Here is a 23,219-nt window from a genome sequence, read left to right as displayed (position 1 = left end):
TCTTACGAATAATGTGATTCATACCACTTCGTTTTGCCAGAAAGAGATTATTAATGCTCAAAGGAGGAATCAAGTCCTCCGAGGAAATTACCCAGCGCAAATTAGAGTCGACAATCGATTGCGGCATTCGTACACAAATAATTTTGTAATGCAGTTTCATCAAAGTGATTTCTTCGGATATATTCACTACATCATGTCATATATTTCATATTCTTCATTATAAAATCCACATCCATGGCACCTATCGGTATCGAATTATCATCGACACCACGATTTTCGCTAAATGCTGCTTTCAGTTCGGTCTGTAAAAAACTTTTCTGAACTCTAATCCATCAAATTTGGAGCCCTGAATAGGGCTGTTGATTATATGCTAAGCTAATACAGCACGCTCTCCTCGGATACGATGGGCCAGCTGAATGTCCTTGGGCATGATGTGACGCGTTTTGCGTGGATAGCACACAAATTACTATCTTCGAATAGGCTTCCTGCAGCGTCGTTTAGATGCCATACAGCATCGAGAAAATTCCGGAAAGATCTAATCGTTGCTGAAAAATAATCTGCCAGTTCCCTGGGGATTGAAAAATACATTCATGCGAAAGAGTTTATTTCAATGTTTTCTAACCATATAACACAGCGACCAAATATTCAAGTGCTATTAACAGGTGGTTATCGAGTTAGCATTAACCACTGGAGGGCTTCGAGTATCGAGGAAAATCGGGAAAAATCTAATCGTTGCTGAAAATTAATCTGCCAGTTCCCTGGGAATTGAAAAATACATTCATGCGTAAAAGTTTATTTAAATGTTTTCTAACCCTTTAACACAGCGACCAAATACATTTGATTTTGTAGTTTTTCAATCAAGTGCAATTAGCTGGAAAGCTTCTGAAGATTGTTCTTCCCCATCAGTAGGATATTTCGTATCCAATATTGTATGCGCGCGTAACGGAAAATGTTTCGCATCGTGAAAATTATATAATTTTCAATCGATTATTGCTCAGTCGTCGAAAGTTTCAATCTCAGAGAGTTCATTCTCCTCTAGTTTGCCTTCCAAATTGCCATCGTAAACCACACCTTCTCTCGATTCAATCACGCACGAAAAGCATACTTAAGCGATATTCTGGTGATGAAACCCATTTATTTTTCGTGAGGACATCGACAAAACAACATCGTTACAGAACGAGCTGAACGGCGAGGGATCGAGGGATTCATTAGCTGGCCTGACCTGACCTAAAATTCATTTTGTTTTAACTGTGAGGGAGCGCAGAAAAGCCGATCGATCAGAAGGAGAAGAGAATGTGACCAAGAGAGTATCAGCTTCGAAAAACGGTCGAAGCAGCCGCAACAAACACACACACACATACACGCGCGCAACTCTTCGTTTGCTGGTTATCGAGAAGAAACCTGGAAAGAAGTGATCGTTGCTGAAAAATAATCTGCCAGTTCCCCTTGTGTCGCGACCGCCAATATAATCGTACATTGCGATCGATAGATGGGCTTCAAACATGAAGCCTCATCCCAGAAAGTTCTTTGCTGGCTACAGCGAGGAAAACTCTATAAACTCTTTTATGAAGCCGGCTAGTACGTGGGTGCTAACCACGTAATGCGGCGTTGATTGTGTTCCACACTGTGACACTCTCCCAGCTCAATGGAAGCGCGTCCTCGCGCTATCAGCGGAGAGAGAGTGCCGACAATGTTTAGCTCGTGATGTTACTGCAGTCCGACTGTTGGTTGTTCGGCTTAACTACGATGTCCGCTGCTGCTGCTGCTCCTGCTATTGATTTTGATGAAGACCGATGCGACGCCCAGCTCGATGGTTACTCGGATTAGCTTCAGTGCCTGATGCTCCTGCTGCTGCTGTTGCTATTGGACCAGACCGATGCGACACCCAGCTCGATATTGGCTGCTCGGGTTAGCTGCCTTGTTCGCTGTTGCCACTGCTGCTGGTGTTCCTTGTTAGATGTTGCTCGTATCACGTCCGTTGTAAGAATGTCAATTTAAACACTAAAAGTACATGATTGTTTTGTTCATCTTGTGCGTTAAAATTCTTGTTCTTTCACAATAGGAACTTTCTGAAACAACTCTGACTACAATCTTCTTTTGCTCATACAGCCCAAATTTGCCAAGATTTAAATCACTGAATCCCTAAATTGCTCTAAACTTCTCCACATTATAAAATTTGTATTCTCTATCTTCCTGATTCTGATCTTCGCGTTTGTTGAACTCAAATTCTTGATTCCAGTAAAAAAACGGAAGTTCCGCTCATGAGTGACGAAATTGACCAGTGCAAGAAAACTTTTTACTTCTACTAAAAACTCTCGGCAGTCGCGAAACAAGTTGATATTCGCTGATGAATCCTTCCGCATTTCCATCAATTAGAAGTGAAATCGCAATACTAGTTTTCTCTAGTAAACAGAACATTGATTAGATTAAACAAAATATCTGTTCACCTCTCCTAGAATATGTGAACAATCGTCTAATCGTTTCTCTAGAGCATTCTCTTCATTCTCTTTCGATGCCATGGTTTGCCCTCGTTTTTTCTATGATCAGGTAGTATAGTGAAATTTCAATTGGTACTGCTGCTGCCAATGTCTCCCATCGATCATGACCCTGCGAAACATTTCCTCGTTTCTCTTTTCAATTTCCCGGTCTCGTATTTATACATATAAGAACCATCGTCGTTTCTTGTTCCACCCAGTTTATGTGGGTTAAAACTCTTGTTCTTTCACAACAAGAACTTTTCGAAACAACTCTGACTGCAACCTTCTTTTCTTCATATAGCCCCTCTTTGCCAAGATTTAAATCACTAAATACCTAGTTGCAGTATTAAATCACTAAATTGCTCTAAACTCCTCAACAACATGAAATTTGCTTTCCTCATTTACCTGATTCTGATCCTCAGGATTGTTGAATCATTCTTTGTGTCTAATTAGAACTAAAATCGCGACGTTGGTTTTCTCCGAAGAATCCTTTTCCTTCTTTTTCGATACAACGGTTCAGTCCTGATAAAAAACACAATCGCTTGGTCTTCTGCCTTTTTTCGTGGAATTCTATCAAATCTTTGTGAAATCCATTTGATGCCAATGTGTGTCCTTGACCATAAACCATCTTGGAACCCTTCTTCGTTGCTTTTCCAATTTCTTGGTCCCTTACTAAACTTATTAAATCATTCTTTGTACCTTGTTTCAATCAGTGGGTTGAAACTATTATTCTTCCATAACAGGGGCGTTTTGAAAAAAAAATTTACTACAACCTTCATTTCTCATCCTACTCATATCTGTCAAGATTTCAATCTCTGAAAACCTAATTGCAGTATTTAATCCTTAAACATCTGCACAATGCTCTAAACATTTGCACAATATAAAATTGGCACTGCACAATTTTTTAAAATGCGATGGAAACTGGATTCGATTCACTTTCCCTTAATGATAAATCATTCCTAGTGTCCAACTTAGTTTCATATTCCATTCCACCATGCCATATGCTGTTGGTCAGGATGTCGCTTCAATAGCCGTCGTTGATCTTGCGGAGAGTTTGAGCGACAAGCAATATCACTCATCTGTCTCATCTGTCTATACACTTTATACTCTCGGCGGATCGTAAGACAAATCGACGCTCGGTAATAAATCCTTCTGCACCTCCAGCGATTATAAGCTGGGATAACTACACTGGTTTTCTGTGATAAAAACTTCTTTTTTTCTCTTTTAATAACATGGTTCATGGAATGCTATCTAATCATTGTGGAATATATTTGATACTCCTGCTGTCAATGCCTCTCATCGACCATTGATCATTTGAAGCTCATCCTCGTTGACTCATTTCAGAATTATTTTTTTTTAATTTTCCGAATATTTTCGAATTTTCTCTCCGTAACATTGATCTACGTTCAGAGACGATGAATAAAAGCAAAGTCGAACGATTCCTCCCTCGGGTTTTGCGTTTAACAACACATTTGGCGATCCACTTTATTTATATACTACCTGACCCCAAAATGATTTTTCGTTATAAATTCTTTCGAACATTCACGTTTTCTTACCAAGCGAACGGTCGTTGGTTCAATCGCAGAACTCTTCCTTGATTGATCTTTACAATTTCCATTTAGCTCTTTACAATTTCCATTTATTATTACTTCTGCCAAAATTCGCTATTATAATATAAATTCTTTTTCAGACACAATGTTCGCTCAAAATACTTGATTCATTTGCAAATAACGTGTTTCTCTGTTACATGGAATACATGTTTGATACAGAAAAGTAAACTTTCATTCATAATTTTTATTCTACACCTGAGAATCATTTTTGCTTCACACTAACGAAACACGAAACTTAATTGGGCTTGGATCAATGTCATTGTAGAACACCTCAGAATTCTTTTTCAAACATTCTCTCGAAGCTTTTAAAAATTACAAAACTTTTCTCATCATAACATTGATTTCTGGACAGAGACGAATACAACAAAGAGGACGGCTCAAATCGAACCATTCCTTCTTCATATTTTGCGCTTAGCAAAACATTTGGCCTTCCATTTTTATTTGTATAGATAGATAGAAGATATAGAAGTGTATTATTTCGCCTGAAAAACCATTTCCACCTTCGAATAAAGATCTATTTCGTTAGTGCAAACATCGAATGGCTGACAACGCTTATCACGATGTAATTGTAAAACATATATGAATTCAATTTTCCTAATTTCCCATTTTCCTTCAGAGTTTTCCGAAAACAGACAGAGACGAATACAACAAAATAAAACGGCTCAAATCGGAGGATTCCTTCCTTAAACCGCTTATCAACACATTCGACGATCCATTTTTATTTACATAGATTTGACATTGACCTTGTTTCCCAGTTTCAGTGTGCTAAAAGCCTAATTCTTTCAAAACTGGAATCTTTTAAAACATATCTGACTACAATTTCCATTTCCTTATCCAGTTCATAAATTCAATGTTTCGGCGCAGAAGCCAAAGCTGCACCAACGTGATGCTACTTTCAGAGATGCATTGAGTAATCATCATAGTTCCTATCATCATACACTGAATTTCACTAATGCACTTGCAATAGAGCGGTTTTCCATCGGGTCATTCTAGTTTCGTCTGCAGCGATAATGAGCTTCAATGATGAAACGAGTAAACGAGTTCTTGAAACTCCGTCCATTTCCATCGGAGCTCAACATCAAATAAATTAATTTAAAATACTCATAGAAAATCGTCCATCTCCACCGATTTTTTTTTCTTCTTCTTGGAACTCCGTCTATTTCCAGCGGAGCTCTATATCGAACAAATTAACTTACTTTTCGGGAGCTAAAGGTTCGTTCAATTTAGCGCCATTGTCGCGACCGCCAATATAATCGTACATTGCGATCGATAGATGGGCTTCAAACATGAAGCCTCATCCCAGAAAGTTCTTTGCTGGCTACAGCGAGGAAAACTCTATAAACTCTTTTATGAAGCCGGCTAGTACGTGGGTGCTAACCACGTAATGCGGCGTTGATTGTGTTCCACACTGTGACACTCTCCCAGCTCAATGGAAGCGCGTCCTCGCGCTATCAGCGGAGAGAGAGTGCCGACAATGTTTAGCTCGTGATGTTACTGCAGTCCGACTGTTGGTTGTTCGGCTTAACTACGATGTCCGCTGCTGCTGCTGCTCCTGCTATTGATTTTGATGAAGACCGATGCGACGCCCTGCTGCTGCTGTTGCTATTGGACCAGACCGATGCGACACCCAGCTCGATATTGGCTGCTCGGGTTAGCTGCCTTGTTCGCTGTTGCCACTGCTGCTGGTGTTCCTTGTTAGATGTTGCTCGTATCACGTCCGTTGTAAGAATGCCGGCTGCGCGGAGTCGCTCGCGCTTTTATAGCCTGGCTCATCTTTTCCTTACATGTGATTGGTCTATAGTTCTCATGGCATGATTCTCATGTTTCTTTATTGTTGTTATTATTATTATTTCATCACCCTATTCTGTACTCTACACCTTGGAATTGAAAATCACATTCAAGCGAGTTTATTTTAATGTTTTCTATCCATATAATACTGCGACCACATACATTTGGTTTTGTGATTTTTCAATCAAGTGCAGTTAGCAGGAAAGCTTCTGAAGATTATTCTCCAGAACAAGGTTTTTTGTATCCAATATTGGATGCATAAAACCTTGAGCCTCCAACGTAACGCTCTTGTTTTCGAAGTCCCCCAAATATTCATTTATTCATTCATTCAGAATGGATTTAGATTCAACTTCAAACAAATGATCTCTAAATCAACGATAGACCTACGTCATCCTTGCGGTTATACCATAGATATAACCCACTTCCTGTTTTTTATTAAGGCACATGTGGCGTTAGCCTGGCGGGGCCGGGAGTCCAATATTTTGACAATTTTTGTCTTACAACTATGTTAGTAATATGTAACCGATTACTCGCGGTTGGCTCAAGGTTAGTATTACAAAGATCTCATAATTGGGATGTTGCAGTCTCCAGTACTATGTATGTGTGGCCGACACGGGATACTTCCTATTGGAGTGTAACTGACCATTGATCAGCGACGCCCCCCTAGTTTGTACCTCATATCAATCGTGGTGCGTCTCTCTTGACTCGAGGAATCCAGGGTAGAATGGTCACTGGGCGGTACAATCTTCAGCTCGTGTAGAGTTGCCATGAGCGGTACAACCTTTGGCTCTTCTGTTGTCCTAAAAGGATTTTTCGATATTTGATTTCGTTGAAAGGAAACAGCCAAAAGTATGAAGTCACTTCATGGGATATAGTATTGCTGTATGAATTTTAAAACGCGTTTTTCAAGAAACCATGTTATTTAAACTGTTGATATCGACAACTCAGGATTTATTCCGACCGATTTGGCTGAATTTTTTTATCAGCATGTAATGGATTGTAAGAAGCGTAACATAGCCGTTTTTTATATCTTATTTTTTTCGATTTTTCATAAAAAATAACTAATTTTTAACAAAAATGACCGCCATTTTGACAATTTTTCGAATTTTCAAAAACCCCTATGTAACGCTTTAGGTAATGTCCTAAAGTTTCAAAATATTCATTATTCGTACATTCAAAAATGGAAAATAAATCTTCAAATATACCTTCAACAATCACCAAAATACCCGAACACTTCACTTTATTCGTTACATCCGGGAAAAATCCACGTAACTTTTTTTATTTTCCGACCTTCCAGACAGGGGTCCCCCTCAACATCTTTACAATATGACCTGATGCAAAATAGTTTCTAGTTGTGTTGCTTGTTTTTGTGATGCTGCTTGAAAAGCCTGCAATCAACCCCACTATCACATTATTCGGCATAAGCTTCGAGTAACCGGTCATGTGCTGTGAGCGTCTCCGTTAAAGCATTGTTTTCGGTTACCGTTGGCTGTTATTTTTTTTTTTTTTATCGCCCGGGTGTGCTTTTTTCGCGCGTTTTCGAACTGTTCGAGATATCGTAAAACGCAGTGTGAACTCGGAATTAGTGAGAAAAGCAGAATCATCAAAGCCTGGCAAGGCCAGCCGGCTTTCAGTTTTCGCCGATTTGTCGCCATCGCAATCGAAGTCGGACATCGGTGCTCAGTTGCACGCACACAATACCAGCGCGATTCGCTGTTCACTTACAGCAGTGTGAAGGAGAGCAACACTTCTTAGTGGTGTGTGATAGTGCCGAGCGTTCAAGCGCTCCGATTGAGAAGCAAGCAGCGGTTGCCAGTTCATCAGCACTGGGTGCATTGTGATTAGGTACCAATTACGGAATGGCAGAAGGAGGGGGAGGATCTCCAGATATGGAGATCTCTGATGATGACTCCCCTCTGGTTGAAAAAACAGGAAGTGGGTTATATCTATGGTATAACCGAAAGGGTGACGTAGGACTATCGTTGATTTAGAGATCATTTGTTTGAAGTTGAATCTAAATCCATTCTGAATGAATGAATAAATGAATATTTGGGAGACTTCGAAAACGAGAGCGTTACGTTGGAGGCACAAGGTTTTATGCATCCAATATAGGATACGAAAAACCTTGTTCTGAAGAATAATCTTCAGAAGTTAACCTGCTAACTGTACTTGATTGACAAATCACAAACCCAAATGTATTATATGGATATTTTATGGATAGAAAACATTCAATTAAACTCTTTCACATGAATATATTTTGAAAATTCCCAGAGGAACTGTCAGATTATTTTCAGTAACGATTAGTTATTTCCACATTTTCCTCGATACTGGAAGCCTACCAGTGGTTTATGCTAACTCGATAACCATCTGTTAATAGTACTTGATTGAAACATATTTGATCACAGTGTTACATGGATAGAAAACATTCAATTAAACTCTTTCACATGAATATATTTTGAAAATTCCCAAAGGAACTGGCAGATTATTTTCCAGCAATGATTAGATCTTTCCGGAACTTTCTCGATGCTGAATGGCATCCTAACGGAAAGAGTTCTGCGCGTGTATGTGTCGATCCTTCGCCGTCCACCTCCTCCAGCACGTTAGGCAACGATGTTGTCTTGTCGATGTCCTCACGAAAAATGAATGTGTCTCACCACCAGAATATCGCTTAAGTATGCTTTTTGTGTGTGATTGAATCGAGAGAAGGTGTGGTTTACGATGGCAATTTGGAAGGCAAACTAGAGGGGAATGAACTCTCTGAGCTCGGAACTTTCGGCGACTGAGTAATAATCGATTGCGGGCGCATACAATATTGGATACGGAAATATCCTACTGATGGGGAAGAATAATCTTCTGAAGCTATCCTGTTAATTGCGATTGATTGAAAAACCACAAAACCAAATGTATTTGATCACAGTGTTACATGGATAGAAAACATTCAATTAAACTCTTTCACATGAATATATTTTGAAAATTCCCAAAGGAACTGGCAGATTATTTTCAGTAAAGATTAGATATTTCCACATTTTCCTCGATACTGGAAGCCCACCAGTGGTTAATGCCAACTCGATAACCACCTGTTAATAGCCGCGCGTGTATGTGTGTGTAGCGATGTCTTCCCAGGGAACCGTTTGTGGCATCACTCTCCTCCTGATAGATTCCCTTCTGGCCTAGGGTGCACAAACAGGCTCTTGGTGACACCGTTCATCCGCGCTTTCATGATAAATGATGAGCTTCACCACAACAGCGACAACATGCTCCAATCGCTGTTCAATTAGAACTGAGTAAATTTCTGAGCGACGCTCGCTTATATACCGATTGGTGATTTCAATAGCCTGTTTTGAAAGCAATTTTAAGACTATTGAAACAAGTTTTTGGATCAAAAAGTAACAAGTATATAACGCGTAGACATTTTATCTTTCGAATGAGGTGTTTATCATACCATTTCGTTCAGTTGTTTAGGAGCTATTAACGCTCAAAATCTCGGTCTCCGGCGTAACGCTTTCGTTTTCGAAACTTTGATTTTACACCCCGGTATAGAAATGAAAGACGTAGTCCTACGTCAAAACAAATAAAGGAACAGCGAAGACACTTAAACGCGTTCCTACATCAGAGGATGTTTCGTCCGGGGACGAGTCTGCTAACTCTAGCAAGCCCCCCTCTAAAAAACCCGCAAATATCTCCTCTCCAACCCCCCTCGCTCCTACCCCAGCTCAGATTTCGCCTCCCCATCCTGTTGTCCCCGATCCCCTTCAATCCTCGTCATCTCCTTCTCCTCCTGTTGTCTTCTCTCCACGTGTCAAGGTCTATCCTGAAGATGCACCTGGAACTGGTCCGTGGGTTGTTTTCTTCAGGCCTAAGCCAAACGGAAAAGCACTTAATGTTATTCAGATCATGAAAGATCTGGCAAGATACTCCTCCGTGACAGAAATTACGAAGGTTAGACCGACCAAACTGCGTGTTGTCGTGGCTGATCGGAAAGACGCAAACGGTATTGTCGTCGACCAGAGGTTTACCCTGGAATATCGTGTCTACGTGCCTTCCCATGACGTAGAAATCTCGGGGGTGATAACCGAAACGGGTCTGACGTGCAAATCAATTATGGAAGGAGATGGCAGATTTAAAAAGCTGCCTTTGATTAAGGTTAAAATCTTAGAATGCCGACAACTCGGCAAAGTCTCCCAGGAAGGGAAAGAATCGAAATTTACGCCGTCCGACTCGTTTAGAGTCACTTTTGCTGGCTCCGCCCTCCCTGACTACGTTATGGTGGACAAATTGAGGCTACCGCTGCGACTCTTCGTGCCAAAGCCCATGACTTGCCTGAAATGCAAGTCAGTTGGTCACACAGCAGCTTACTGCGCCAACAAGGAGCGCTGTGCCACTTGCGGAGAGCAACATGTGGACAAATCCTGCAGTGCGATTGAGCAAAAGTGTCCATATTGCGGAGGAAATCCGCACGTGCTCTCGGCTTGTGAAACTTACAAGAGTCGCTGGGAGAAGCAGAAGCGCTCTTTAAAGGAACGCTCGAAGCGCACTTTTGCGGAAATTTTGAAGGGCGCTTCTCCATTGGCCCAACAGCAACAACCTTTAACCGCAAACAATGTCTTCGCTTCGCTGCCAGTTGACGAAATGGAAGCGGATACAGCTAACGAGGGCACACCGTACATCTTCCAAGGGAATCCCCGGCGCAAAAATGTGACCACTCCCAAAGTTCAAGGACAAGCCCCTCCGGTTATACCCTCTGTTAGCATGCCTAAAAAATCGAGTGCAGCGGACAAGCAAAATCAGGTTCCTCCTGGCTTCCGTGGGAATAATTCACCTTCGAACGACCCAGCACTCGAAGGGACATCAAAAACCCCAACTGTCCCTATTTTACCGACCAGTTCAACTTCCCAATCGGGATTTATAAAGTTGACTGACCTTGTGGCTCAAATCTTCACATGCTTTAATGTTTCCGACTCCATCAGAACCATTGCCATATCAATGCTTCCAGTATTAAAGACAATTTTGCAACAATTGATGCAAACATGGCCCCTCCTTGCAATGATTATCTCTCTTGATGTCTAATTCAAATAGAGAGGTCGGAGATATCACTGTTTTACAGTGGAATTGTCGTAGTCTTATCCCTAAATTGGATACATTCAAATTTTTAATTCATAACTTCAATTGTGATGTTTTTGCTCTGTCCGAAACTTGGCTTTCTTCGCGAGATGATCTCTCTTTCCACGATTTTAATATTATACGCTTGGACCGTGATGACAGATACGGAGGGGTGCTATTGGGGATCAATAAGTGCCACTCATTTTTTCGAATTGACCTTCCACCTATTGGAGGGATTGAAGCTGTTGCTTGTCATGCAAACATCAGAGGAAAAGACCTCTGTATTGTCAGCTTGTATTGGCCTCCGAGAGCTGCGGTTAGCCGCAAGCAACTTGTTGACATGTGCTCACTCCTTCCTGAGCCACGATTGATCTTGGGAGACTTCAATTCTCACGGAACTGCCTGGGGGGAACAGTACGACGACAATCGTTCACTGTTGATATATGATCTTTGTAACAGCTTCAATATGACACTTTTGAACACTGGGGAAACAACACGTGTACCTAAACCTCCTGCTAACCCAAGTGCTCTTGACCTCTCGCTTTGCTCGAATTCACTATCGTTAGATTGCAAGTGGAATGTAATCCAGGACCCCAACGGTAGTGATCACTTGCCAATCAAAATTTCCATCACCATTGGGTCGAATTTTTCTGAATCTATAAACATGGCATATGACCTCACAAGACACATTGACTGGAAAAAATATGCGGACGCGATTGCTCTAGCCATCAATTCCAGAGATGGTTTACCTCCATTGGAGGAGTATAACTTCCTTTCTCGTTTGATCTATGACAGCGCGGTTCGCGCTCAAACGAAACCCATCCCAGGCTCCACTATTCGTCGAAGGCCTCCCAATCCATGGTGGGATAGCCAATGTTCCAAGCTTTATCAGGATAAATCGAACGCATTCAAAGCTTTTCGGAAACGTGGAACCCCTGAAAATTTTCAGACGTATTTGGACCTTGAAAATCAATTTAAAAACTTGATCAAAGGGAAAAAACGTGCTTATTGGCGAAATTTCGTGAGAGGTTTGTCACGAGAAACGTCAATGAAAAAATTATGGAAAGTGGCTCGAAACATGAGAAATCGCTCTTCATCCAATGAAAGCGAGGAATATTCACATCGATGGATTTTGAATTTTGCACGGAAGGTTTGTCCTGATTCCGCTCCTGTGCAAAAAATTGTTCGAGATATACCACAAGATAGGTGCGATCTTGATTCCGAGTTTTCGATGGTAGAATTCTCTCCTGCTCTGCTTTCATGTAACAATTCTGCTCCGGGATCGGATAGAATTAAGTTCAACTTGCTGAAAAACCTCCCTGATGTGGCGAAACATCGCGTGTTGAATTTATTCAATCGGTTTCTGGTGCATAATATTGTTCCAGATGATTGGAGACAAGTACGAGTTATAGCTATTCAAAAACCCGGAAAACCCGCGTCCGACTTCAATTCGTACCGCCCAATAGCAATGCTGTCTTGTATACGGAAATTGTTGGAGAAAATGATCTTGTTTCGCCTTGATCGATGGGTTGAAACGAATGGCCTACTCTCAGATACACAATATGGGTTCCGCAGGGGCAAGATGACGAATGATTGTCTTGCGTTGCTTTCTTCAGAAATTCAAATGGCTTACGCCGGAAAAAAACAAATGGCTTCAGTATTCTTGGACATAAAGGGGGCCTTTGATTCTGTTTCAATAGAGGTTTTGACAGACAAATTACACTCTCGGGGTCTGCCGCCTCTATTGAATAATATGTTATATAACTTGCTTTGTGAGAAGCATTTGAACTTTTCTCACGGAGATTCGGCAGTAAGTCGGGTCTCTTACATGGGCCTCCCCCAGGGCTCATGTTTAAGCCCCCTTTTGTACAACTTCTATGTAAGCGACATCGACAATTGCCTTACACAAAATTGCAGCCTAAGACAACTTGCAGATGATGGAGTGGTCTCTGTCGTAGGATCAACAGAATCCGACCTACAAGAACCCTTACAAGATACTTTGAACAATTTTTCAACCTGGGCCATTGGGCTAGGGATCGAATTCTCCACGGAGAAAACAGAGATGGTGTTTTTTTCTAGGAAGCATAGACCAGCAAAACCAAAGCTTCAACTTTTGGGTAAACCGATCACTCATGCTATGTCATTCAAGTATCTTGGGGTCTGGTTCGACTCCAAATGTACTTGGGGGGCCCATATTAGGTATCTGAGTAAAAAATGCCATCAAAGAATAAATTTTCTCCGTACAATTACCGGCACCTGGTGGGGAGCCCATCCCGAAGATCTTATAATGTTGTATAGAACAACTATTCTCTCAGTGATGGAGTATGGCAGTTTCTGTTTTCAATCAGCTGCCAAAACACACTTAATTAAACTCGAGCGAATTCAGTATCTTTGTCTCCGTATTGCGTTGGGATGTATGCCCTCAACGCATACCATGAGTCTCGAGGTTTTGGCAGGCCTACTCCCACTAAAAGATCGCTTCAATTTATTATCTCTTCGGTTCCTCATTCGGTGTAAGGTTATGAACCCATTGGTGATCGGAAATTTTGAGCAGCTGATCGAGCTAAATTTTCATTCTGGATTCATGAGTTCATATCATGAATTCATCTCCATGCAGGTTGATTCTTCTTCGTATATTCCCAACCGTGTTTGTTTCCCTGACTACATCAATTCCTCTGTGCATTTTGATCTGTCCATGAAGCAAGATATCCATGGATATTCAGATTACCAACGATCGAGGATCGCTCCAACGATCTTCGATGAAAAATATAGGGGTATCAATTGTGATAATATGTACTTTACTGATGGGTCCACTATAAATGAGTCCACAGGATTTGGAGTGTTCAACGAATTTTTTAGCACCTCACACAGTCTTCAGAATCCTTGCTCAGTGTATATTGCTGAATTGGCAGCAATTCATTGGGCGCTGGACAGCGTCGCCTCACGACCTGTTGAACACTATTACATTGTAACGGATAGTCTTAGCTCTGTCGAAGCTATCCGTTCAGTGAGGCCGGAAAAGCACTCGCCGTACTTCCTTGAGAGAATACGAAAAATTTTGAGTGCTTTATCCAGACGCTGTTATGTCATTACCTTTGTGTGGGTCCCTTCTCATTGCTCAATTCCGGGTAATGAGAGGGCTGACTCATTAGCAAAGGTAGGTGCGATTGAAGGCGATATTTATCAGCGTCAAATCGCCTTCAATGAATTTTACTCTTTAGTCCGTAAAAATACCATCGCTAACTGGCAACGCAAATGGAACGAAGATGAATTGGGCCGGTGGCTTCACTCGATTATCCCTAAGGTTAGCCTCAAACCATGGTTCAAAAGTCTGGACTTGAGTCGGGACTTTATTCGCACCTTCTCCCGACTCATGTCCAATTACTGTTCGTTAGACGCGCTACTCTTTCGTTTCAATCTGGCCGGCAGCAATATCTGCGTTTGTGGCCGAGGTTACCACGACATCGAACACGTTGTTTGGTCGTGTGAGGTGTATCTTGTTGCCAGATCGAATTTAGAGAACTCCCTTCGGGCTAGAGGAAGGCAGCCCAATGTGCCGGTGAGAGATGTGTTGGCTCGGTTAGACCTTGATTACATGTCCCAAATATATGTTTTCCTTAAATCTATCGATGTTCGTGTGTGATTATCCTTATATCCTTATACCCTCCATTTCTTCCTTTGTGAGTAATTGGTCCGCTTGCTATAAACAGAAGAATGAAATGTAAATTCACAACTGATGTACGAATAGATTTAAGAATTGAGTGTGTGTGATTATCAACATTGTAATAATTTCCTTATACCCCATCCTTTTCCTGAGAAAATGTCACCCTTTTAATCTCGAGTCCACCACGAGTAATCGGTTTCCCACATTACTAACCATAGATTTAAGAAAATTGTTCATATATATAGTTTTAAAAAAAGACGGGTGGGTAATGTCGGGGACATAACCGGAGTGACGTAGGACTGTACAAAGGGGACAGCTTTTGTTAAATATATATTTTAAATATATTGTTTTATTTTCTTCTCCTACGTGTCTTCTCCTACCTATCTACCTGAAAAATGGATTAGTTTACTGTTTACTCTTTATGAATATGTTGATGGTTCTGAAAAGAACCTTTGGTGTTGTGTTTTTGTTATCACTCGATATTCCCATCTTGTTCGGTTAAACCTTCCTGTTTAGCTATTGCGTTTGCCACTCGCCACAGCTTTCACAGTTGGAAAATTTCTTCCCATCCAGCTTGTGACATGTTGTTCAGTAAATTACATTTAATGCGACGTGCCGGAGAAACACTTTGCCACTCACTGAAACTGATTGTTGCCTTGATGAGCGCCGAACCGAAGCTGCTCTGTTCTTGATGCGGGTTTTCTGATTGTCGTGAGCAGCTTTGCAAGCCAACTCGAGCACTCCGACGGCCGAAACTCTATAATCGCTGTTAGGTATACCGGTGCTCCGGCAACAATCCGTTCGGCCTAGTTACCCTTGCGGAGCAATCAGTGAATGCGACCAACAAGGAACTGTAGACCTGTACGGTTCGAGTGAGACTTTGCCTTTCCCTTAACTTGTCCTCCTTTGTTACGTCCACGATGCCGATGCCGTACAACCACTCGGGTTTACGGTTTGAAAGAAAATAAGATATTTTTTTGGGGTCCGCGTGTTTTATACTCTAGCGGTACACACTCACAGGATAGAGACAAATCGGCAGACTCAGCCAGAGGGGCGAGTCCAACGAGACGAACGAATGAGCGTTAAAAGAGAGCGATGGCAAAAAAATACATTCATTACGATTTGTTCGCTCGTTGGATTCACATGCAGGCTAAAAAGGGTCCTTTTCAGGATCACAAAATTATCTTCAATCTAAAGAGTTTATTGTTTTGTTATCACTCGATATCCCCATCTTGTTCGGCTCAATCTTTCTGTTTAGCGATTGCATTTGCCACTCGCCACAGCTTTCACAGTTGGAAAATTTCTTCCCATCCAGCTTGTGACATATTTTACAGTAAATTACATTCAATGGCACGTCGCATTACCACCGCTCAGTGTCGGATTGGAGGTAATTTTAACCTGTAATTGAACATTTGTGATGACAGTGAAACAGTGTCGACTTTCAATGTGGGGTCATAATTTGGACCCCGAACTCTATGTTTACAAAAATGTCCAACTAAATATGTCGCATTACAGGTCCGTCCAATTAGCTAAATATCAAGATAAGTGTAAATTACTGTACTTTCAATCTAGATGCAATTCAAGAATTTGTGAAAATCAATAAGCTCAGAACAACTGCCAAATTCACATACTCATCATATCCTGGCAAACAAATTATGAAAAAATCAATTTGTGTTTTATTATTATTTTGGATATTGTTTTAGAAAGCATTGAACTGTATTTCCTAAACTCTTTTTTGGAAGGTTTAATGGCCCTGAAAAGGGCCTTGTTTTATGGAATGGTTCCAATTCAGAAAACTTAGTACTCGTGGTTTTGAAAAAAAAACATTTCGAACGCCCTCGATGCTGCCTTGTTCTGGATTTGCCACCAAAGCATTTTGTATAAAGAATAAACTTTTTTCTTCTGCTACCTGACGCCGTTTTGCGATTACGTTTGCCACTCGCCACTCGTTGTTGTCTTGATGTGTTCTGTTCTGAATGCGGTTTTTCTTATCGTGGCGAGCAGCTTTGCCAGCCAACTCGATCACTTCGGTGGCCGAAACTATATAACGCCGGCTAAGTGGACTGGTGCACTGGTACTAACGCGCTCGGCCTAGCTACCCTTGCGGGGAACTTCAGATCAACACGGTTCGAGCGGGATTTTTCCTTTCCCTTCACTTTTCCTCCTTTGCCATGTCCAACCATTGCTGCTTGTGTTGGTTTGTTGATCTGATGTGATGCGAAACGATGTGGTGTACGGTTTCGATGAGAATGATCGTTACGGCAGCGGAGCGGGGATTTTTAAGCTGACTTGCTGGCTCGAGAATTACGCATGTGTGAGACTGCGACCAATGTTTCGTTCATTTTTTTCTTTTTCCTTTCCAATCGTGCTTCATTCTATTTCGCTGCTGCTCTGGTTGCCCGTTTTGGTCGGTACGATTTGAGGAGCACAAAATGGACCAATCAAAAATGGGCACATAGTGCATTTGGACAATGCTTGATATTTCACAATTATTCAATTATTTATCTCAAGAAAAGAGAAATGTTATTCGTAATGATAGATGCGTAGATATATTTCCTATCAATTGATGCAAAAACCTTTGCGATCTATTGAGAAATGCTCGAGTTATAAGCGTTCCAAATCTTGCATTTTTTCCTACTTGTTTAGTGCCTAGATTTCCATTTCACTCCCTATATATTCCGGTTAGACGTAGTCCTACGTCAAAATATATTTAAGATTTCGGCTCCTTTAAACTTATGTAACTGAGCCTGTAAAAATAAACGAATTTATAAAAAAAAAAAAAAAAAAAAAATAAACCCCACTATCTCACAGGAATATCATCGTGATACTGATTTTTAACCCTCTGAAACCCAAAATTTTTATTTGTGTGAAAAAAACTGTAGTAGATCTTATTTTTGATGAGAAAATCGAAAAACATAATGGTAATTTTTTAAAGTCACGGATTTCTCATTCATACCACAAAACCAGTAATCCGCCTTGAGACGGGGTTGGGTATCTGGTCGAAAAAAATCATTTTTATTCTGAACTGCTCGTAGTAGTTATTCCTTATGATGAAAAGCATAAAAACGATCCTGGTTTGGCTGCAGGTGTAAATTAATGTCGCATTATATTGGTATAAGGTATATGACTTGTTCAAGTCCTCTCTTTCCGGAGTATCTGGTAAATGATTATCTATCATACCTGACATCAGAGGGTGGAACATACGCTCGCTTCGAAGTGGATGGTTTCATTCTGGTGACCATACGTGGGCGACGGGAAGTTTTGCAACACATCTGGGTTTCGTAACCTCAGTCCGAAAGTTCAGTAAATGAATATTTAAATGAGGATTTTAATAAAAAAAATGATTTTTTAATGTTTTTAAAATCAATAGGCTTCAGATCAGTTTTGTCTGCGGATCCAGGAACTTTCCAGGTCCTACAAGTAGGCCTGACACCTTTGACAGTTCTCCAATCCAAGGTCAGATTTTTTGAACAATTTTTAAAAAGTCACAGGAGGGTTGTGTCCGAGACACGACCGCATAGTTGACGTAGGATTCCGTTGGGCTATCTGTTGTTTTAGATATGTTTGAAGAATTACATTGTTAAACTCTTCGATAATGATTTGGCCGTTTTGTTTGGTTGTTAGGTATTGTTTGTTCACAACCGAGTGATGATGATTTTTTTTTGACGTAGGATTACGTCTTTCGGGAACATATGAGGGTACAAATTGAAAATCGAAAATCGAGCACATCGTGAAAATTGTCCAATTTCAAACGGCTATTGCTCAGTCATTTCATGATGGATTGATGAGATTTTTGCGTCAATCGATATTGGCACTCCATAACAATTTTTTACATTGAATAAAATAATATCTGTCATGAAACCAACTATCAAACAATATAACTATCTCAACCTCTATCCTAACGGAAATAACCAGTCCTGATTGGTCGAAATTGACGACAGATGCGGCGGCTCATGTACTTACAATGAGTTTTTTTTCTTCATTTCATCCATACATGACACAGGATCTATCTCGTTCAGAGCCACAAAGGGCGGCTTTCATCATATCTCATTCCACTTTGGCATCTTCTATCATGATACGCACCATCCAATGACTAATCACCATCCTTCTATCATCATCACTCTCATGGGAACAAAAGTTCCCTTTACCTTGATGTATTTGCAATACTGATTTCTCCGTATCTCCAATTTCGAACAATCAGAACAACGAGGTATTTCCGTTTGTATATTTTTCGATTGTTTGATAGTTAGTTTCGTATGATATATTATTTCATCCATTGTGATGAATTGTTATGGAATGCTCAGATCGATTGATGCAAATATTTCGTAAATCCATCAGGAAATAACTGACCAATAATTGTAAGTACATGAGCCGCCGCATCTGTCGTCAATTTCGATCAATCAGGACTGGGTATTTCCGTTAGAATAGAGGTTGAGATAGTTAGATTGTTTGATAGTTGGTTTCATGACAGATATTATTTTATTCAATGTAAAAAATTGTTATGGAGTGCCAATATCGATTGACGCAAAAATCTCATCAATCCATCATGAAATGACTGAGCAATAGCCGTTTGAAATTGGACAATTTTCACGATGTGCTCGATTTTCGATATTCAATTTGTACCCCCATATGTTCCCGAAAGACGTAATCCTACGTCAAAAAATCCCTGAAGCCCGTCTAAAGGCGGGTTTAGGTTGTAGAGGGGTAAATGTCCCGAGCACTAGACATAGAATGTGATATTCAAATAAAATATATTATGTTCAGCCCACGTTTGTTGCTGAATTAGCATAGCTATATTTCCCAGGTAGTGCCTATGTTTTATCTATATTTGCTGACCGTAGAGGGAATCGAACCTGAAGCCCTCATCTTGGTAAGTGTCACGCTGGCCATTGGGCAATGGGAGCCACAAGTCAACTAATATTGGATGTTAATCAACATGTCATGGCGATGATTTTGTTTTCTTTTATCCCATCTGGTTATTTCATTAGGCTCATTCAGCAATTTAGCTGTAACAGAGCCGAATTTTTTCGTGTACATTTTCATCTAAGGATAGTTTTGTTGTATATTACACAGTAGCCATTTAGACGTAAGAGTATTGTTGTAAATTACACAATGTCGCCTTTTCTCGGCGTATATTTCTATTGTTCGAATGTTCACAGTTGAACTATACACAGTGAGACTGTTGATATGAGTCTTCCATTGTTGTATTATACATAGCACCAACTACCGATGCAGCAGACCGTAATGTGAGCGGTAAGGGACTGGGATTACCGTCATATGATGATTGTTGCGCGGACATAGTAGCTAGAATAACACACAAAGATGGTCAGTTGAGGGCCCTGAGTTATGAGCTCATTATCGTTCGCTTAGTGGCGGACACGCAACCAATCAGGCTACGGAGACCCCAACCAAACGACCTATTAATTTTTGAGCATTATCATTCAGCTGCAGATTGATTTGAAATTTGAACGACTATTTCGCGTTCTGTTCCCAGATAATTATAACCGGAGCTCTTGCTAGATTATCTTCTAAAAATTAATTTAAATGATCGTTCAAATTAATACAAATGATTATTTTTATTCCACAGGCTAGACAAACATTGGAAGCAGAATTCATCAAACTGTTGGAAATTTCAACCGATAGACGAATAGATAGTGATCAGAAGTCATGACACAAGGTGGAAACCCCTAGTAGTGTATTAGAATAAGTTTCTATAAATATAATTGAAATATAGCAATTGTTTAAGTAATATAATTAGGTTCATTGTAAATATTAAATATATTTTAAACAAGCGAAAAAGAATTATATTGTATGATAACCTAATTAATGGATATCGTTTCAATTCAATGAATTCTGAAACTTTATTTACATTTGAATCTAAATCTTTATATATAATCCTTCACATTGAGTTAATCTTCAATTTAAACATATTTGATGGCATTATTTTTCTGTGAAATTTATTAGCCAATTGCCTCCAACACATCCTGATACCATTTCGAATACACTGTTCATCATCACCTTAATGCTTTCCACCAGAAAACCAGTCTAACGTTGAAGGTGTTGCTCCTAAAACGCATTTGCTGAGAAACCCTCAACAAGAAGGAGTCCGTTTCCTTCGCCTTAGGGCATCCGCACCAATGCGTTGTTACAGACATTTTGACAACCCTCACCATAACGCAGCAACCCCACTGGTGGTTGCGGTTCAGGTGTGGGAAATAGTAATCTGCCTCTCGGTGAATAGTGAGTTAACAAATTTGGCAACGCGATAGCAACCGAGCCAAGTGTTGCTATTTTCAACAAACGTCAAACATCTGTTGTGGGTTTCATTCGCCTTGTGTTCGTTTTTGTGATTTTGCTCCTAAATATTATCCCGGAAGTGAATATATATCATTTATTCACCAAAAAATGAACGCGACGAAAAGAGGATCGAATTGGACCACATCCGAAGATGAAGCATTGTGCCTTGCGTGGCTGAATACTTCGCAGGCCGCCAGTATCGGTATCAATCAGTGTGCAAAAACACTATACGCTCGAGTATTCGAACATTTTTTCAATAATGGCAGTCGAAATGAAACACAAGCTGGTATCTATCAAATTGGATTCTGCATCACGGCATGGTCGTCACGTTCTCGGAATCAACGCACAGTACGAACTCAACGGAAAATTGGTGATTCGAACCTTGGGTATTTTCGTTTGTGTATATTTCTTTATTGCCAACGAATTAATGTTGATCTCTGTTGTAGGAATGATTGAATTAGACCAGAGACAAACTGCTGTGTTTTTGCGTGATAAAGTATTGGAAACATTGCGTGTCTATGATTTGAAGTTGGAGTAAATCTTTAGCATTACGGTGGACAACGGCAACAACATGGTTGCTGCCTTAAAAAAAATTAAATCTTTGCTGAATGAGTCCATTGCAGTATCGACTTTATTGTTCGAAGATGATGAGAACATACCACAGGAAAGAGACCTCATTGAAGAGCTTGAGCTAGAGTGGGATGCACGGATATCCCTTGTTCGGTGCGCGGTTCATTCCTTCCAACTTGCGATTGCGGATATTTTTGATAAAGCTGATCCGAATCTTAAATGCATCACGGAAGTAGTACGTCATCTACGTCAAATTAAATATAAATCATTCGTCGAGGTTCAACAACTTGCCCTCCCTCCGCTCTGGTCACCAACACGTTGGGGCGGTAAATACAAAATGTTGTCTAGCATTTTAAAGCAAGAAGCGAAATTTGTTGAACTGGGAACTCAGTATTCTGAAATGTGTAAATTAAGACAATTTAATCGTTCCAATAAATAAATGTAAGAAAAAAATACATTTTCAGGTTTGGGCAAGGATGATTGGAGATTTATCAAAGATTACGTTGATGCTACCAGGCCGTTATATCACTGTACAAAGGTTATGCAGGCCGATCATTATCCCTTGTCACAATTCTACATCGACTGGTTGGTTGCCATTCAGGAGGTCAGTATGCTTAAAGGCAATCCTTTCTCTAATGCCCTTGTATCAACATGCACAAATCGATTGGAACGTCTTCGCAACAACATGGCATTTAAGGCATCTTTATATTTGGATCCGAGGTTGAACTTCCTTGACACTACAGTTTTTGAGTCTACTAATGAGAAAGCAGAAATTCAGGTATTTTTCAGTAACGTGCACGTACACCCAACCTTTTTCTATTTTTTTTATGTAAATGAATTATAAAATTCTTTTGGTAATATATTTTTGATTTTTTTTTGTTTTTCAAACAAAAAAACATTTTTAGATATTATTTTTATCAATTCTTATGTTGAATTATGTTAAAATAATATGTTCTTTTCAGAATTTTATTGCAGATACTTGGTAACGAATTCGCTCTCTAAGCCCAGTGGTGTCTTCTGATGAAAAGGAACACACGAATGCATTTGACTTTAACGACAAAGTCGATGATATATTGACCAAAATGTTTGGTGGGACATTCAATACAAGCTCTGACAATTCTTCAACTTTTTATAATCAAATAAGAGTTTTGGATACACAGGATCGTCAGCCCCATACTTTCAATGTGTGGAAACACTGGGTAGCTCGTAAATATACCCACCCAGAACTACACTCCGTAGCTATGGTTGTTTTGGATACACCATCCAGTCAGGTATCGGTTGAAAGAGCGTTCAGTGCATTGGCGATAATCCTTTCTGATCAGAGAACTGGTTTAGGAGCGGAAACCCTTTCTAATATTCTTCTAGTCAAATTGAACAAGGATCTTTCAGATAAGGTTATGTCAGACCTTTACATCTGGAACGACACAATCACAGAGATGAATTCAAACAACTAGATTGCAAGACAGGTTTTATATTACTAGATATATGTTAAGGGTTATTATATGAGAACAGATGTTTGTTGAATTGAGTTTGCTTGAAGCAATGTTTCAATAAAAGACGAACTTAATCTTGTTAATAAAAAATATAATTTAAAACAACTTCCCACCTCTTTTCTTACAAAAATTCCAATACAACTCTCTCGTAACATTTGAAAATTTCTATAGTTTTTGTTTCATTTTTCAGGTTGCTCTTTTATGAATCAGTCATGCCAAA

The 23,219-nt window shown here is 40.1% G+C and overlaps 2 protein-coding genes across 4 annotated transcripts in view; both read left to right on the top strand.

Annotated features, from left to right (window-relative positions):
* Nucleotides 1-20,466, top strand: part of LOC129779526 (liprin-alpha-1) — a 458,998-nt gene extending 438,532 nt beyond the window's left edge. For all 3 annotated transcript variants that reach the window (XM_055787066.1, XM_055787064.1, XM_055787065.1), the window contains exon 19: nt 20,227-20,466. In XM_055787066.1, coding sequence (XP_055643041.1) covers nt 20,227-20,310 — 84 coding nt within the window. In that variant the 3' untranslated portion in view covers nt 20,311-20,466. The remainder of the gene's footprint in view (nt 1-20,226) is intronic.
* A 78-nt stretch (nt 20,467-20,544) lies between these two features.
* LOC129779530 (uncharacterized) lies at nt 20,545-23,011 on the top strand. The gene is made up of 3 exons (XM_055787071.1): nt 20,545-21,910; nt 21,971-22,284; nt 22,469-23,011. The coding sequence occupies exons 1-3, from the start codon at nt 21,508-21,510 to the stop codon at nt 22,490-22,492; spliced, it is 741 nt and encodes a 246-aa protein (XP_055643046.1). The 5' UTR covers nt 20,545-21,507; the 3' UTR covers nt 22,493-23,011.
* The last annotated feature ends 208 nt before the right edge of the window (nt 23,012-23,219 follow it).

This window comes from Toxorhynchites rutilus, chromosome 3 (assembly GCF_029784135.1).
Source record: "Toxorhynchites rutilus septentrionalis strain SRP chromosome 3, ASM2978413v1, whole genome shotgun sequence".
Lineage (NCBI taxonomy): Eukaryota > Metazoa > Arthropoda > Insecta > Diptera > Culicidae > Toxorhynchites > Toxorhynchites rutilus.
Note: the sequence above shows the minus strand (reverse complement) of the source record. Positions and strands in the feature narration are given on the sequence as shown.